Source organism: Myxocyprinus asiaticus, chromosome 24 (genome assembly GCF_019703515.2).
Source record: "Myxocyprinus asiaticus isolate MX2 ecotype Aquarium Trade chromosome 24, UBuf_Myxa_2, whole genome shotgun sequence".
NCBI lineage: Eukaryota > Metazoa > Chordata > Actinopteri > Cypriniformes > Catostomidae > Myxocyprinus > Myxocyprinus asiaticus.
The window spans coordinates 16,384,636-16,402,429 of NC_059367.1; the positions used below are offsets into that span (position 1 = coordinate 16,384,636).

General features: G+C 39.6%; 1 protein-coding gene across 4 annotated transcripts in view; it reads left to right on the forward strand.

Moving 5' to 3' along the window:
- The window catches only part of LOC127415271 (nuclear factor 1 C-type-like), a 153,008-nt gene that overhangs the window by 30,043 nt on the left and 105,171 nt on the right, over nucleotides 1-17,794 (forward strand). For all 4 annotated transcript variants that reach the window (XM_051653960.1, XM_051653958.1, XM_051653962.1 and 1 more), the window contains exon 2: nucleotides 3,872-4,403. In XM_051653960.1, the coding sequence (XP_051509920.1) occupies nucleotides 3,872-4,403 (532 nt within the window). The remainder of the gene's footprint in view (nucleotides 1-3,871; nucleotides 4,404-17,794) is intronic.

Here is a 17,794-nt window from a genome sequence, read left to right on the forward strand (position 1 = left end):
AAGATGGATATGTTTTAGTTTCGAGGCATGTACAAAAGATGTTTAAAGGGTCAGGATTTGGAAGGTGTGGAGGGTGGTGTTTAGAGGGAGGTTTTTTTTTAGGTTAGAAGCATGTGCTGAGCATGGTCTTTAGTGGGAGTGGTTTATGATGCTTGGGATATGTTGAGTGTGGTGTTTAAGGTGAGTGGAGTTTGTGAAAGGTGGTGTCTATAGATAGGTGTTTAGGGTGATTGGGATGTGTTGAGGGTGGTTTTTAAGGTGAGTGGAGTATGTGAAATGTTGTGTTTAGGGTGAATGGGATGTGTTGAGGGTGATGTTTAAGGTGAGTGGAGTTTGTGAAAGGTGGTGTCTATAGATGTGTGTGTGGGATGTGTTGAGGGTGGTGTTTAAGGTGAATGGGGTTTGTGAAAGGTGGTGTCTATAGAGAGGTGTTTAGGGTGATTGGGATGTGTTGGGTGGTTTTTAAGGTGAGTGGAGTATGTGAAATGTTGTGTTTAGGGTGAATGGGATGTGTTGAGGGTGGTGTTTAAGGTGAGTGGAGTTTGTGAAAGGTGGTGTCTATAGATGTGTGTGTGGGATGTGTTGAGGGTGGTGTTTAAGGTGAATGGGGTTTGTGAAAGGTGGTGTCTATAGAGAGGTGTTTAGGTTGGTGTCTAAGGTGAGTGGAGTTTGTGAAAGGTGGTGTCTATAGATAGGTGTTTAGGGTGATTGGGATGTGTTGGGTGGTTTTTAAGGTGAGTGGAGTTTGTGAAAGGTTGTGTTTAGGGTGAATGGGATGTGTTGAGGGTGGTGTTTAAGGTGAGTGGAGTTTGTGAAAGGTGATGTCTAGAGAGTTGTTTAGGGTGAATGGAATGTGTTGAGGGTGGTGTTTAAGGTGAGTGGGGTATCTGGAGTGTGGTTTTATAGAGAGGTAAACACCTCTCCAGGGTGATTGGGATGTGTTGAGGGTGGTGTTTAAGGTGATTGGGGTTTGTGGAGGGTGGTGTTTATAGAGAGGTGTTTAGGGTGGTGTTTAACCTGTTGATGCTCATTTACCCCACCCATGGGTTTGACTTGACTTTGCTTAAATGAGTTCACATTTACTATATAGTGTGCTGTTCAAAATTGTTCATAATGTTGACAAATTATACATCTTTATAATTTGTCAATATTAACTCTTTTTTTGACTAGACTATATAGTAAATGTGAACTAATTTAATCAAAGTGACATCAGTTCTGTATGGGGGGGCATGCACATCAACAGGTTAAGGTGAGTGGAGTTTGTGAAAGGTGGTGTCTATAGATAGGTGTTTAGGATGATTGGGATGTGTTGAGGGTGGTGTTTATGCTGAGTGGGGTATGTGGAGGGTGGTGTCTAAAGAGAGGTTTTTAGGATGATTGGGATGTTTTGAGGATGAAGTTGAAGGTGAGTGGAGTTTGTGAATGCTGGTGTCTATTGAGAGGTGTTTAGGATGACTGGGATTTGTTCAAGGTGGTATTTAAGGTGAGTGGGATATGTTGAGAGTAGTGTCTATTGAGAAACGTTTATGGTGAGAGTCTAGAGATGGTTGTTGTCACAACCATGTTACAAGTGGTGTTTTGATGGATTTGTTGTGGTGCGCTCTGTGCACCAGATGGGGCTTTACTGTCAAGCACAGTTGAATGGGCTATACAGTTGAATTCACACCATCTTGAAGTCATGTCTGATTATTAGGGCTGGGAAATTTAACATTAGTTTCTGCGATTAATAGTAATGCATTATCCATTTTTTTTTTTTATTTTAACTATACTGATTTTTCCCACTTCCTGTGGCAATATTGCCACATATACATTTCCTAGAGGTACATGTTCGACTGCACATCCTGCCACAGAAACTGATTATGTAGAGCAGTGCACACTTTTTAATTACGCATGATGCATGTCCCGGGCATAATAAACATGGGAGCGGACTTGATGTACAGAGAATGGAGATTTCACTTGCAAGTGGTAAGCCAGGTGTGGGAGAGATACGGGCAAGCTGCCTTATCTCTTCGCGTTGCCCGAAAAAGCCCACTCACTGTCATCTGAACCAATGTCAAAAGCAAAAGAGTGCGAGAGAGACCCAGCGTGTGTGCGAAAGACAACAGCAGCCAGAGAAAATAATAGTTTTGAGATTACAAACTTCAGCAAATTAAACTTCAGCATTAAATTTGTTTTATATCTGTATGTAAAGTGTCTAATAATGCATTGGCAATGTAAACTTAAGTTTATCTTGCCAATAAATCTTGATAAAAACTCTGCTCGTTTGATCCTATTATTAAAAAAGTCCACTGGAAAACGGCAGAGGATTTTGACCAACTTAATTATAGCATGTCCACTGGCTTACATGTACTGTTCCTTGATTAATTGTGATAAATCAGAGAAAATTGTGCAATTAATTAGTTAAAAAATTGTAATAGATTCACAACCCTACTAATTATGTTTCTCTAAAACCTGCTCTCTGCTTGCAGCACAATCAGACTGAGGGGTGCTCTGTTTCCTCTCTTTTTTTCTTTCTTTATTTCTCTCTGTTTGAATAGTTGTGGTCAAGTAGCCCTTAGCCATCTTTCTCACTCTTTGTGGTTGCATTATACCTAAGTAAAAGTGACACGCTGGTAACTATGTCATGCTATATTGATGCCACAGCTGACATCATTCAGTGTGAGTCTGAGTTTCATTATTTTGCCATGAGCGCAAAATCCTCCTATTGAACATAACTTCATCCGCATGTGGGGATTTTTTGCCTGATTATTATCACAGAACTGCAGAACACAAATCTCATTATGACTGTTTCATGCGCACACACAAATAGCCACAGCAGTGTGTGCTGAGCTTCAAGTCTTGTTTTGATAATTGATAGATGTGCATGTTTAATGTTCAGTTGGGGTTTTAGTAACGTTTATAGCACGGTCTGGTGGTAGTTTAGGGTTTTAGAGATGGTAAAATATGGAAGTAATTAGTCAGACCAAATGAATGCTGCAGAATTATCCTGCCCTAAACAGTTAAGGGACTGTGGTTCACAATGTGCCTGGGAGGTACATATGTGTGTGTTGTTGTTGTTGAAAACTTACCACTGAAAGTGAAAATAGTCAACAAGATATAATTGGATAAATGATGACTGCACATGGTGCTTCAGTGAGCATGAAAACAATGGAGGACTGTGGATGCAATAGATTGTCTGAAAACTCTGTGAACTGTGAAATCTGTACAATATCATTGAGACTTCAAAATATAATGCAGGAATTCATGCTGTCTGTTTGGCTAAACAACAGTGAATGGAAAAAATGCATTTCAATGAAGTGCATCAATACAGAAAAGAGCCAGGATGATTCATTTCCCCTTTGTAGTTGACTGCAGAGGTGGCTTTTGTTTGTCGGTTTTGCAGATAGATTTTGAGTGAACAGCTTGAGTAGATCAATTTCGTCTTTTGTCTTCTCAAGATGAATCCCATCTGTTTTATTGAGGTGAAGACATTTTTTCGATGTTAAGATACTTTTTCCTATCCTAGCTTAATGTACAAAGACAACATTAAGTAAGCCATTTGTACAGTATGTTGATTTCCTCAAAAAATGTGAACACTGTGGCTCTCTGGTACGATCAAAACATTGCTCTGTTTGTTTGAATATCCCGGCAAGCACGACACGTAAACATTGGCTTAACCAATGATGTTAGTTTAGGGTGGCCAAGCTTCTTATGTGGCTGACCAATGGCAGATGGGGCGAGTGATTGTGAAACCTGCTTGAAAACTGTCATTATTTTTGCAGTTCTGTTTGGTGCTGCAAGAGGCACAGAAATTGCTTTTGAGTTGATTTGAAATTGGTTTTCACAAAACAGTTTGAGTCTATGAATAATCCGCCTTTCTCTCCTCTTTCAGGATGAATTCCATCCATTCATTGAGGCGCTGCTGCCGCATGTGCGTGCCTTCGCCTACACCTGGTTCAACCTGCAAGCCCGCAAGCGCAAATATTTTAAAAAGCATGAGAAGCGGATGACCAAGGACGAGGAGCGCGCCGTCAAAGATGAACTCCTGGGCGAAAAGGCTGAGGTCAAACAGAAGTGGGCGTCGCGCCTCCTTGCCAAGCTCCGCAAAGACATACGGCCAGAGTGTCGGGAGGACTTTGTGCTGTCCATCACAGGGAAAAAGCAACCGTGTTGCGTCCTCTCAAACCCGGACCAGAAGGGGAAGATGAGGCGCATAGATTGTCTGCGGCAGGCAGATAAAGTCTGGCGTCTGGACTTGGTGATGGTGATTCTGTTCAAGGGCATCCCGCTGGAGAGCACGGATGGGGAGCGACTGATCAAAGGTGGCCAGTGTTCAAATCCTATCCTATGCGTTCAGCCCCATCACATCAGCGTGTCCGTCAAAGAGCTGGACCTCTACCTCGCCTACTTCGTGCAGGAGAGAGGTGAGTTAGCTTGCTAGCCTACTTCATTAATGTTAATTTTACACTGGCTACGTTCACACAGCAGGATAATTTCGTTTAAAGGCAGAAACATACTCAACGCAAGTACGTGAACATAAATACGAGCGCTTTGCAACCGCATTGCTAACGCACATTCCAGTTAAACATGCTTAACGTGAGTTCTTTGGTTACTGTGGCGGAAACAAACCTGGTGGGGGGGGGTGGGGGTTGATAGAGTTATCTTCAAACATCTGTGCCATTAAACTGGATGTGTTATTATTCTGGAAAGTTTCTTTAAATACAGTATATTAACATAAACTTACTTGCTCAGCAATATTCATTTCAAACTGTTGCTCAGCCATGACAGTAGTTGGCAGTAGCAGCCATGGTAAATTAAAACACACTGGACATCCAGTATAACGTGATAGCCACAACTAGTAAAGTGTGTCATATATAGTGCACTTGTCGCGTTCTGTTGCTACACGACAAAAATCGAACAGCTGACGGTTAATTAAGATTTGACGGATGAACTTGTGCTGTGTTTGAACTTGTTTATTAAATAACATTGTGCCAATTTTTATAAGACTTTTTTTTATAGAAGTTACAACCTTTGGAATATACTTTCGTCACTGTCACTATGGTTACAGGCGTTATTCATGACTAAAGCACAAACATACACAGCGCTTGAACGCAATGAACATAGCCGTTATTTCTGTAAGTGTGCATTTAAACGAATCCATGTCCATTGAGTATGGGTGACTTAATCAGCAGTCGCCTTACAGGATAGTGGATGATTATCAGAACGATTTTACACGTCCACTGAAATATGACGGCAGTACTGGGAAGTCTTGTTGTGTACAGATAAACCCAAAGCATGCTGTTTTACTCTGTGGTGTAAATCACAGAATATGCTCTGGCTCATTCTTCTGAGAAAGCTGTTGACTCATCTTCTGTTCTGCTTGGGCCAGAAACACCAAATTTTGACTGCAACCTTTGCTGCAGGCCTCAGAATGCACCATAAGTCACCACACTTGTTAAGCTTTTCAACCAGAACTGTGCCGTTCAAACCACAAAGATGAGCCAGAAGGGTTTAACCAGAGAGACAGAAAGAGAGCAGTATTTAAACAAATCAGGGGGAAGATCACTGTCTGCACTCTCATTGGTAGTCAGCACATTGCATCACTGCTCATTTACATAAAGTCGAGCTCTACTTTGCAACAGATGCTGTTGCTTATGTTCCTGGAAATTGCCAACTCTCATTAATATTGAATGACTTTAGGTTTTTCTGTCGCTGCCAGCCATCACTGTGTTTGAACACTCCTTAAGACTTTAACAGAGCCAAGCTCTAACACTGTAAATAATTTAAAATAAGTGGGTCTGCTCTGGCAGGCAGGTAGATGTGTTTAAATTTACTGTGTTGTATGAAAGGAGGAGGGCTGGTAGTTTGTTAGCGATGCTGAAAGACAACTGATGATCTTACTGCTTGCGCCAGCCAAGTCGCTTCCTCTCTGAATGCTGTTGGCACACACACAGGCCCAATGCTCTCCTCTAATGTACCATTTTACCCTTGCATCCCTCACCTCTGAACTCTCACCTCAGACAACTCTGCTAAAATGTGGCAACATAATAACTTTGGAGGTATTCAGAGGATACAGGTCTGCAGAGTTTAACCTAAACAGGAAAACTTATATAGTGAAATTTAGAAGGGTATACAGTATATTTTTATAGTGTGGTTCAATTTAATCTTTGTAGAATTTAATTTTATTGAAATGTATTTACTGAAAGGTGAATTTTCTACTCATTTCTTTTGGCATTACAAAAATAATGACTGATTTTCCCCCCATCCACTCACAGGAAATTACGCTGGTAGTCCCACCCCAAAAAGATGATAGACAACTTTAAAGCTTAAATAACCAACCTTTTTTACTGGAATAATCACGTACGTAAGCACTTTAACAATATGAGCTTCACATTTCTTCTTATAAAGGAATAGTTCACCCAAAAATTTTAATTCTGTCATTATTTACTCACCCTCAATGTTGTTCCAAACTGACTTTCTTGCTTCCGTGGAACACAGGAGGTGAACCATAGGTAGGTACCATATAATAAAACTGAATGGGGATAGGTTAGAAATTTTTGGGTGAAGTAAAATGTTTTAGTTTGACTATCGAGCCGGGCAATGGATACTTGAGTGCATGTGTATTCTGAGGTACTTTGACGGTTATGAGTTCTGTTAAGGGGTCAGTGTGTCAGTGACTCAGTGTTCTGTGTATATGAGAAAGCATCATGAATACCCTTTGCACTGTATGATGTGTTCTAACTGTATTATTCAATTATTGTGTTTTAGGAATTACATTTATCCTGTTTTTCCACAGCATGCTCCTTCCCTTCATCTAGTGTTTGTTTGCGTTGGTGTTTCACAAAATGAAACTTAAAATATATGCACAACAAGCAGATGTGTACAACAAGCATACTTTGATGCATAAAACTTCACATTGGATCAGCTGATTCATAATTATAAAACTGATAGTTCCAATCTTAGATCCTGATTGGTCAATACAGCGATCCAGCTGTGCTAAAATTAATACACATATAGTAAAATGACATAAAACACCTGTTCACTTTACTGTACGTGTAGAGGGCTATTGATAATTGGGACTATAACTTCTAGTGAAAGGATGACACTTAGAAAAATTGGCTTGAATAAAGCTAATTTGTTTGTTATATAGTAACCATTTTATAAAGCAATAAGGCATGAATTAGATGTAGGTGCTTAATTAGATTGGATTTGACCAGATTTGGTGTGTTCTTAGTACCTTACAAAATGTTTTGCCAGTTAACCTAAAAATATATTTCATGTGACAACATCTAAATTAAGGTTTTAAGCCAAAATAATATTTAATATAACTGAATCAACCTGATTACATTAGTTTAAACAAGTCATTTGAAAGGTTTAGGTCAGGTAGATACAGTATAGCCCCAAAAGGTAACAACTCCGTGTTTGCTTCTTTTTTTTTCTCTTTCTTTTTTTACAGTGTAGAGTCTGTTCTCTCATAGTAAGTAAATATGAAAGAAAGAAAGAAATGCTTGGCAAGCATTTAAACACTTCTCTTGTCCACAGCTGCAGCTTGCTTTTTTCTCCCTTTTGTTCACTCTCTTAACTCTCTCATCCTCTCTTTTTTCCACCCCTTTTCTCTCTCCACCCCCTCGGTCGACCTTCACCTTGAGTTGTCTGGGTCAGACAGGCATGTCACCTGACCTGCCTAGCCTACAAACTCCTTGCTGTAAACACTCCGATAAGGAACTGTGTCCGCTCACCCTCACTCCTACTAACGGCAGTACCAGAGGGGGAGGGAGGGAGTGAAGGTAAGGAAAGGGGGTTTGGCGAGAAAAAGGAGAGAGTGAAAGAGGCATACAGTCAGCATTTGCACTTGCACAGCCATCTTTCACTTGCAAGGCAAGCTCAAATTCCCTGCTTCTAGTTCGCTCTCGATGAAGTCGAACAGGGCCAGTAGTGTTTAGATGTGTAGCAATAGCTGTGTGTGTACACTGAACAAAAAAATCTTATTCTTAATCAGTATTTTTGTCTTGTTTTGAGCACAAACCTTGCTAAAGTTTGATAGTATGCTCAAAATAAGAAAAACGTATTTGCCAATGGGCCAACAGACTTAATTCAATATATATTCTCTCTCTAAAAAAAGTTAAAAAACAATCTTATGTAAACTTATCTTGTTTTAAGGATGGGTTTGGATATTTTTATAGGGAAAACAATAAAAGAAAATACAAAAATAAGGAAAATTATTTTTGCAGCACCTGTCGTCTTTTCCAGTAAAACATCAAAACATACTTAAAACAAGTTACATTTACTTGAGAAGCAAAATTGCATTTTATATATATTTTAATTATACAGTGTGTGTGTGTGGATGTGTGTGTGTGTGTGTATATATTATACAGTTGTGCTCAAAAGTTTGCATACCCTGGCAGAAATTGTGAAATTTTGGCATTGATTTTGAAAATATGACTAATCATGCAAAAAAACTGTCTTTTATTTAAGGATAGTGATCATATGAAGCCATTTATTATCACATAGTTGTTTGGCTCCTTTTTAAATCATAATGATAATAGAAATCACCCAAATGTCCCTGATCAAAAGTTTACATACCTTTTGAATGTTTGGCCTTGTTACAGACACACAAGGTGACACACACAGTTTTAAATGGCAATTAAAGGTTAATTTCCCACACCTGTGGCTTTTTAAATTAGTGTCCGTATATAAATAGTCAATGAGTTTGTTAGCTCTCACGTGGATGCGCTGAGCAGGCTAGATACTGAGCCATGGGGAGCAGAAAAGAACTGTCAAAAGACCTGCGTACCAAGGTAATGGAGCTTTATAAAGATGGAAAAGAATATAAAAAGATATCCAAAGCCTTGGAAATGCTAGTCAGTGCTGTTCAATCACTTATTAAGAAGTGGAAAATTCAGGGATCTCTTGATACCAAGCCAAGGTTAGGTAGACCAAGAAAGATTTCAGCCACAACTGCCAGAAGAATTGTTGGGGATACAAAGAAAAACCCACAGGTAACCTCAGGAGAAATACAGGCTGCTCTGGAAAAAGACAGTGTGGTTGTTTCAAGGAGCACAAAACAATGATACTTGAACAAAAATGAGCTGCATGGTCAAGTTGCCAGAAAGAAGCCTTTACTGCGCCACATGCCACAAAAAAAAAACCCAGTTACAATATGCCCGACAACACCTTGACACGCCTCAGCTTCTGGCATACTGTAATTTGGAGTGACGAGACCAAAATAGAGCTTTATGGTCACAACCATAAGCGCTATGTTTGGAGAGGGGTCAACAAGGTCTATAGTGAAAAGAATACCATCCCCACTGTGAAGCATGGTGGTGGCTCACTGATGTTTTGGGGGTGTGTGAGCTCTAAAGGCACAGGGAATCTTGTGAAAATTGATGGCAAGATGAATGCAGCATGTTATCAGAAAATACTGGCAGACAATTTGCATTCTTCTGCACGAAAGCTGCGCATGGGACGCTCTTGGACTTTCCAGCACGACAATGACCCTAAGCACAAGGCCAAGTTGACCCTCCAGTGGTTACAGCAGAAAAAGGTGAAGGTTCTGGAGTGGCCATCACAGTCTCCTGACCTTAATATCATCAAACCACTCTGGGGAGATCTCAAACGTGCGGTTCATGCAAGACGACCAAAGACTTTGCATGACCTGGAGGCATTTTGCCAAGACGAATGGGCAGCTATACCACCTGCAAGAATTTGGGGCCTCATAGACAACTATTACAAAAGACTGCACGCTGTCATTGATGCTAAAGGGGGCAATACACAGTATTAAGAACTAAGGGTATGCAGACTTTTGAACAGGGGTCATTTCATTTTTTTCTTTGTTGCCATGTTTTGTTTTATGATTGTGCCATTCTGTTATAACCTACAGTTGAATACGAATCCCATAAGAAATAAAAGAAATGTGTTTTGCCTGCTCACTCATGTTTTCTTTAAAAATGGTACATATATTATCAGTTCTCCAAGGGTATGCAAATTTTGAGCACAACTGTGTGTGTGTGTGTGTGTATATATATATATATATATATATATATAATCAGTGGCGATTTCTCAGGGCCAGCAAATCCTTCTCTGCTGGCGTAACATGTCTAATAAATAAAAATATTTTCATCCTTTCATTCTCATTGACCTTTTGTATTTTCAGTCGCTTTCCACTCCTAATTAATCTACAAACGAATAACAAAAAAACAAAAAATGTATCCAATCAGAATTTATTCCTCGATGCTTACAGGCAAAGTGTGATAACTGTTTCACAAATTGCATGCCCAAAGCCTGAAGCCGAAGCAGCACGTGTGTTAAAGCTCCACCCTGTCAGGCCTTCAGAATTTCCACAGAATCCCTCAACAATGCAAGTGAATAGGCATCTAAAGTCAGATTGTAAGATTCATCAGCCAATCAGATTGATTTATTTGTTCTTGGTGGGTGTGGTCTTTAGGATATGTCCCAGTCCAGGCCTTCTAGCTGGCCTTGAGTGACGCAATCACGCATTAAGTGATGTACGTAATTTGAAAGCGAAGAGCGCGAGATCTTGCTGACGAGTCGGCTGTCATCACTGCTGCTATCGCCATTGAGAAAGAGATCCTTATGGATTTGAAAACCCAAGATGTTCTGCCTGATCGTGCGATTGATTAATTAAACAGGAAAGGAGGGTTGATTTTCACTTCAAGCAAATTGGTAAGTGCTTTTTGCATTGTTAACATCAGGAGTTTTCTAAGTGTAAATTAGGCTGCTTGAGCATTCAATGTCGGATCAAGTTTTGAAAAGTAACCATGTACCCTGACAAAACAAAATTATTGCAAGCAAAATTTAAATCGCAAATAATATTAGAGAGCTTTTTCTTGGTATTAGATCTCCTTGGTTCTGGCTTTCATGCGTGGACATGTTTTTAAAATGTCACTTGGTATTATTAGTTGACTGCCAAGTAATGTATGATACATATTCATTGTGAAACTGTGTTTTCTTAATGGCATGAATCACAGTGAAGGCCTAGACTTAAAATGCTCAGGCCGCGGCTGATATATATATATATATACACACACACACACACACACACACACACTGGCGGCCAAAAGTTTGGAATAATGTACAGATTTTTCTGTTTCGGATAGAAATTGGTACTTTAATTCACCAAAGTGGCATTCAGCTGATCACAAAGCATAGTCAGGACATTACTGATGTATAAAACAGCACCACTGTTTGAAAAAAGTAATTTTTGATAAAATCTAGACAGGCCCCATTTCCAGCAGCCATCACTCCAACACCTTTTCCTTGAGTAATCATGCTAAATTGCTAATTTGGTACTAGAAAAATCACTTGCCATTATATCAAACACAGTTGAAAGCTATTTGGTTCATTAAATGACGCTTAACATTGTGTTTGTTTTTGAGTTACCACAGTATGCAATAGACTGGCATGTCTTAAGGTCAATATTAGGTCAAAAATGGCAAAAAAGAAACAACTTTCTCTAGAATCTCATCAGTCAATCATTGTTTTGGGGAATGAAGGCTATACAATGCTTGAAATTGCCAAAAAACTGAAGATTTCATACAAAAGTGTACACTGCAGTCTTCAAAGACAAAGGACAACTGGCTCTAACAAGGACAGAAAGAGATGTGGAAGGCCAGATGTACAACTAAACAAGAGGATAAGTACATCAGAGTCTCTAGTTTGACAAATAGATGCCTCACATGTCCTCAGCTGACAGCTTCATTGAATTGTACCTGATCAACACCAGTTTCATGTACAACAGTAAAGAGAAGACTCAGGGGTGCAGGCCTTATGGGAAGAATTGAAAAGAAAAAGCCACTTTTGAAACAGAAAAACAAAAAGAAAAGGTTAGAGTGGGCAAAGGAACAGATAATTGGAAAAGAGTGTTATGGATCTTAACCCCATTGAGCTTTTGTAGGATCAGCTAGACTATATGGTGCGTGAGAAGTGCCCAATAAGACAGCCACATCTATGGCAAGTGCTACAGGAAGCGTGGGGTGAAATGTCACCTGAGTATCTGGACAAACTGACAGCTAGAATGCCAAGGATCTGCAAAGCTGTCATTGCTGCACATGGAGGATTTTTTGATGAGAACACTTAGTTTAAGTAGTTTAAGAAGTTCTGACATTTTTTTTCAAATTGTAATGATAATTTTTCACGTTATTAATGTCCTGACTATACATTGTGATCAGGTGAATAAAAGTACCAATTTCTTTCCATAAGAGCAAAATCTGTACATTATTTTAAACTTTTGGCCGCCTGTGTGTGTGTGTGTGTGTGTGTGTGTGTGTGTGTGTGTGTGTGTGTGTGTGTGTGTGTGTGTGTATGTATGTATATATATATATACATACACACACACACACATTTTTTTTTTTTTTTTTTTTCTTTCAAGTGGGCAATTCTTAATTGCAATTGGTGAAATAAATAAAAAATAGAAAAATAAACTTAATTCAAGATTCAAAGTCTTACTGCTGTATTTAACACAATTTTGCCTCATATAATTTTTTTGTTGTTTAAAGGTGCATTTGGTAATTGTTTCCTCATCAGAAAAGTTGTACTCCTTAAGAAATACATTTTAAATGTATGTATAAAATCATGAGCCCTCACATGAGACCAAGACTCAAGTCATGTCAGTAACCTTATAAAAGCTGTTTTATTCTACATGGATAGGGTCCCCTCATGGGGGCTGCCATGTTATGATCACAAGACCAGCCAAAAACTACTCGCTTAATCTCAGTAACCACCCTGTTATTGGACACTTTCACTCGTAGATTAAATTAGTCATGGCTGACTGTAAATAGTGGAATTCACCAATGGTATGGGTAACTGAAAATGTTTGTGTTTGAATGATGCTGCATCCAAGCAATACAAATTTACTGAGTGCACCTTTAAGGATGTTTAGATAGTTTACTGAAAACAAGCCAAAAAGAAGAGGATTTTTGCGTTGTACTGTAAGTGTGTGTGTGTGTGTGTGTGTGTGTGTTGAAACTTTCAGCTGTTTGTTACGGTATCTTTGCTAATGGAGCAAAGAGCAGGGCAGGGCGGGAGTCCTGCTTGGCGGCCAGACCGAGAAACAGTGGCCATTACTCTTACTGCCCTCTTTCTCTCAGGGTAGTTGCTATACGAACGCTTCAACCACAGGTCTCTTTGGGTGAAACGGATCCCTCAAAAGATGATCAAATTAATTGCGTTTTTGAAAGATTAGGCAACCAGTAAATATATGATTTATCTGCTGTTTGTTTCAGGGTATATCGATTTCTAGTCAGGTCACATGACCTGGCACAGGCCCCAGTCCTCCTGTGATCTTTTTTTAAAACTCAGTCTCAAGCTCTGAAGCTTTGCTAAGGCAATAAATATGGTATATTACACTAGTCAAAACAAACAGTATGGTGGTTTGACTGAGCCGGAAAACAAGGATGGTTTGGTGGCAGGCAAAGAGTTATGTGTCGGGCAAAAGAAGAGATATCATGCCAATGCTTGCTCTGCGGGCCTCCATAGATCTCACGTACAGTGAACAAAGAGACACAAAAACACGTTGTGTTTGGCAGGCTTGGTCTCTCTGTATTCGTTTCATGTGCGAGTATGCGCTGTAAGTCAGCTGAGCAGGAAGATGCATGGCATACAAATGCAAACACACGTGCATACATACACATGTTCAGTAAACACAGTGAAGCTGGAATGTGCTCCAGTGCTCTGGAAGCGGAAATTTGGGAGGGGTTGGAGAAAGGGGGTCAGCTCAGGTCAAGTTCACAGCACTGCTGGCCTCCAACAGGGGGAGGTGTTTGGCATGCTTATCTTCTTAAAGGGCCAGCAGCGCATTAGGCAAAGCAGCACATGCTGTTTTATCACATGTAAGCTTGTCTGAGTGTTAAAATATACTGATGTTTAGTTCTTTTTCACTTTAATGTACTCTGGGGTCCAAAAGTCTAAGACTACTAGTGGAAAAATTTATACTGTGTGTTCTTTATTAATTTAATATGTTTTTTAATTACAAATTATATTGTCAGCCTAACAGTTTGAGTGTAAAGTTGAAAATTTAAATAAATTACAGAATTACTTTGGATTTGGTATGCCTCCTTTCCTTAATGACATCATGCTTTTTGGCATGGCATGGACTCTATCAGTTATCCCAGCATGATTTGAAAATGTTCCAAAAAGCGTCTTGAGTACATAAATGGAAGCAAGTAGATCTGACCTTTTGAACAAAGGAGTTAACATGGTCACAAAGTTGCTTGCATTTGATTAGTGACATAGAAACTGTGCAAAATACAGTATTTCTTCTTCATTTCACATCATTACTTTTCTCTGTTTTACATTTTCAAAATAAAACAGTTCGTTTATTTTCAAGTTTAAATGAAGGAAAAAAAAAAAGACTCCAGTGTACATTACAGTAATAATTACTATTCTTACGTTACTTTGTACATTATAATAATTTTAAGATGTAACATCAAATATAGACTTTAACCGTAGATGATAAGAGGGGCATGCCTCCCCATTTTCAAACTAGTGGTACTTTTTGTCTCCCCAAGTCTTGAACTGAATTGGTTACATCCTTGAATATATGTATATATTAAAACAAAGCAATAGTTATACATTAGGATTAACAGTTTAAGGTATGATTTCCTGAAACAACACAAGACCTGTGCACTTGTGACTGAAATCTAGGGCCTTATAAGGGAAGCATCAAAGCGTGACAACTAGTGGTCAACTGATGTATCGGCGATATTCTGACTTTTTTAATTGTCGGCATTGGCCGATAAATTTTCCCCTTTGGCCGATTTGTTTCTTGAGGGTGCCGAGAATCGGCTGCTTGCATGTGAAGCATCTGAGACATGTAAACTAGCGGTCACAGTTCGTTTTGTTATGTGCCATCGTGTTACTACAATAATAGACAGGTGTGCAACACAGTCTCATTTAAACGGTCTGCATATTAGAGCCCCGGCAGATGCGTTTGAGCTCATAATGTGAAAGTTCTCTCCTGTTTCATTCTCCCTCTGTCTCCTCATCAGTTCCCTGTAACTTTTAACTGTCTTGTCTAATGATAAAAATGCAAATATCAATCAAACTAATATCATATACCATCTGCAAATATGCGCATATCTCGTTTAGACAGATGTAATAACCCAACCTCACACAACTTCAGCAGACCCAGCATCCTGTGGAGCACTCGTTTATCTTCCTCTAAAGCACGTATTTTAACAGTCTCTCCTCAACAGTTCCCTGTCACTTTTCTAATGGTAAAAGGCAAATATAAATAAAACTTCATTATACAGTGCATCCGGAAAGTATTCACAGCGCTTCACTTTTTCCACATTTTGTTATGTTACAGCCTTATTCCAAAATGGATTAAATTCACTATTTTCCTCAAAATTCTACAAACAATACCCCATAATAACAACGTGAAAGAAGTTTGTTTGAAATCTTTGCAAATTTATTAAAAATAAAAAACGAAAAAAATCACATGTACATAAGTATTCACAGCCTTTTCCATGACACTTAAAATTGAGCTCAGGTGCATCCTGTTTCCACTGATCATCCTTGAGATGTTTCTACAACTTGATTGGAGTCCACCTGTGGTAAATTCAGTTGATTGGACATGATTTGGAAAGGCACACACCTGTCTATATAAGGTCCCACAGTTAACAGTGCATGTCAGAGCACAAACCAAGCCTTGAAGTCCAAGGGATTGTCTGTAGGCCTCTGAGACAGGATTGTATCGAGGCACAGATCTGGGGAAGGGTACAGAAAAATTTCTGCAGCATTGAAGGTCCCAATGAGCACAGTGGCCTCCATCATCCATAAATGGAAGAAGTTTGGAACCACCAGGACTCTTCCTAGAGCTGGCCGCCTGGCCAAGCTGAGCGATCGAGGGAGAAGGGCCTTGGTCAGGGAGGTGACCAAGAACCTGATGGTCACTCTGACAGAGCTCCAGCATTTCTCTGTGGAGAGAGGAGAACCTTCCAGAAGAACAACCATCTCTGCAGCACTCCACCAATCAGGCCTGTATGGTAGAGTGGCCAGACGGAAGCCACTCCTCAGTAAAAGGCACATGACAGCCCACCTGGAGTTTGCCAAAAGGCACCTGAAGGACTCTCAGACCATGAGAAACAAAGATTGAACTCTTTGGCCTGAATGGCAAGCGTCATGTCTGGAGGAAACCAGGCACCGCTCATCACCTGGCCAATACCATCCCTACAGTGAAGCATGGTGGAGGCAGCATCATGCTGTGGGGATGTTTTTCAGCAGCAGGAACTGGGAGACTAGTTAGGATCGAGGGAAAGATGAATGCAGCAATGTACAGAGACATCTTTGATGAAAACCTGCTCCAGAGCACTCTGGACCTCAGACTGGGGCGAAGGTTCATCTTCCAACAGGACAACAACCCTAAGCACACAGCCAAGATAACAAAGGAGTGGCTCCGGGACAACTCTGTGAATGTCCTTGAGTGGCACAGCCAGAGCCCAGACTTGAATCCGATTGAACATCTCTGGAGAGATCTGAAAATGGCTGTGCACCGATGCTCCCCATCCAACCTGATGGAGCTTGAGAGGCTGTAATTGGTGCCAAAGGTGCTTCAACATAGTATTTGAGCAAAGGCTGTGAATACTTATGTACATGTGATTTTTTTTTTTTTTTTTTTTTTTTTTTATAAATTTGCAAAGATTTCAAACAAACTTCTTTCACATTGTCATTATGGGGTATTGTTTGTAGAATTTTGAGGGAAATAATGAATTTAATCCATTTTGGAATAAGGCTGTAACATAACAAAATGTGGAAAAAGTGAAGCGCTGTGAATACTTTCCGGATGCACTGTACTAAGGGTGGGTGATATGACCAAAATCTTATATCACGATATCAAAAATGTTTTATCACGATAACGATATATATCATAATATAGTTACACTTTTCAAAAAAAATCTATAAAAATTGGTTTAAAAAAAAAAAATAAATATATATATATATATATATATATATATATTGTAATGCCTATTTTTTTGAAAAATCCAGTCATTTAAATAAATACATTATAAATGAAAACTACTTCCTCTTAGATCATTTTCTCTTTATTTGGATCTTAACAGAGTTAAAAAACAAAACAAAAAAAAACAAAAAGAATTGATGGTAATCAAAAAGTTGTAATCAGCCTTACCACAATGCTAAATTTCACATTTCATTCTGATGTTGTTGACTAGTATTATTATTCTAAAACTTTCCTCAAGAAACTTGACATCTTCTGAAAGCAATGCATCAAAGGAAATAATTCATGATGCTGACCCAGGGGCCTGGGTAGCTCAGTGGTAAAGATGCTGGCTACCACTCCTGGAGTCGCGAGTTCAAATCCAGGGCGTGCTGAGTGACTCCAGCCAGGTCTCCTAAGCAACCAAATTGGCCTGGTTGTTAGGGAGGGTAGAGTCACATGGGGTAACATCCTCGTTGTCGCGATTAGGGGTTCTAGCTCTCAATGGGGCGCGTGGTAAGTTGTGCGTGGATTGCGGAGAGTAGCATGAGCCTCCCGTGCTGTGAGTAAGTGCGACCAAAGTCTTTCTAGCAAGTCAGTCCACTGTCTGCCATGTTTGGAACACTCTCAGGAGACTATTTCCTGTCATAAAGTGTAGCTCCTATCTACTTGAATGGAGAAATCTCCAAAACGGTTGGTCTAGATTACAATCAAAGAACATATTTGAAATCAGCAGTAAAATCTGACAACACAGGTATCATAAATGGTGCTTCTTTACCTCAGATTACGCACAAAAAAAAAAAGCAATTTTCACAGCTTTTATGGCTAGTGCGCATGCGCATTCACGAGTTGATTGACGGG